The 1,445-nt window shown below is 35.6% G+C and overlaps 1 protein-coding gene across 1 annotated transcript; it reads left to right on the top strand.

The window, feature by feature from the left end:
* Nucleotides 1–612: 612 nt before the first annotated feature.
* On the top strand, nucleotides 613–1,412 carry LOC106012623 (the record flags this gene model as incomplete). The annotated part of the gene is given in 1 exon segment (XM_013086124.2): nucleotides 613–1,412. A coding segment is annotated over 1 exon segment (127 nt), but the record flags the coding sequence as incomplete, so codon positions are not given.
* Between the last annotated feature and the right edge of the window lie 33 nt (nucleotides 1,413–1,445).

Genomic DNA, 1,445 nt, shown 5'->3' with positions numbered 1-1,445 from the left:
GTGTGTGTGTGTGTGTGTGTGTGTGTGTGTGTGTGTGTGTGTGTGTGTGGTGTGTGCTGTGGTGTGGTGTGGTGTAGTGTCGTGTGACGTGGTATAGCATAGTGTGGCATGGCGTGGCATGGCGTGGTGTAGCGTTGTGTGACGGGGTGTGGCATGGCGTATTGTGGTGTGGTGTGGTGTGGCGTGTGGTGCCAGATTATGTCTACCCTTCGAGACAGGGGCGAAGGCTGACTTGTTTGACAGGGAAATGCAAGTGAAACAAAGAACCAGATAGGGCCTGGAGATATCACACAAGAATCTTACTCGAGGCGGCGACACTGAGCTGTGAATGAAAACAAATCCTGAATTCATTTTGTATGTTCAACTGCCAAAATAATCGGGAAAGTATCTCAATAAATATGTATTCTAACAAACATTAAATTTACTATTATCATAATTATTATCATTATTATTATTATTATGATTATTATTATCATTATTATTATTATTATTATTATTATTTTTATTATTATCATTATTATTATTAATTATTATTATTATTATTATTATTATTATTATTATTATTATTATTATTATTATTATTATTATCATTATTATTACTTTGGTCACCAGGGACGAGTGCAGCGATAACGACTATAGCTTGTTCCAGGGAGAGGTGTGCTCAGGCTGCCAGGTTTTGGCGGGAACCCTGTGGACAGGCCTGCTCCTGGCACTTCTGGCCATGATGGTCAAGGTGTGAGGGAGGGTCACGTGACCGACAGAAGAGGTGGACAGACAGGCGGGACTGACCAGAGGAGGAGAGGAGGAGAGGAGGAGAGATGTAGCAGATTGTTCACCATCTACGAGGACTTGTCATTATTTGCTATATACGACATCTACATGGAGTTGTCGTTATTTGCTATATACGACATCTATGTGGAGTTGTCGTTATTTGCTATATACGACATCTACATGGAGTTGTCATTATTTGCTATATACGACATCTATGTGGAGTTGTCGTTATTTGCTATATAGCACATCTATGTGGAGTTGTCGTTATTTGCTATATAGCACATCTACGAGGAGTTGTCGTTATTTGCTATATACGACATCTACGTGGAGTTGCTTTTTTAAAATTTATAGCAAGGGGAGGCTGTGAATTATCTTGTTTATAATAATTATGTTTGAATATTTAACTCAATAATACATGTAGTATTTCTTTATTTTTTATTTTTTATTATTTTAAAAATGGATCAGAAAGACATTCAAAATCTATGACTCTTGTTTGTTCAAGTTCCACGATTGATTTGCATAAACAAGTAAATTAACAAGGTAAATAAGCAGGTAGATAATATACAAGTAAATAAAAAGGTATATAAACAAATTAAATAAATAAGTAAATATCAAGTAAATAAGCAAGGTAAATAAACAAATAAATAAACAAATAAATAAACAAAGTAAATAAA

This window comes from Aplysia californica, unplaced genomic scaffold (assembly GCF_000002075.1).
Source record: "Aplysia californica isolate F4 #8 unplaced genomic scaffold, AplCal3.0 scaffold00437, whole genome shotgun sequence".
Classification (NCBI taxonomy): domain Eukaryota; kingdom Metazoa; phylum Mollusca; class Gastropoda; order Aplysiida; family Aplysiidae; genus Aplysia; species Aplysia californica.
This window is presented reverse-complemented; position numbering and strand designations above follow the sequence as displayed.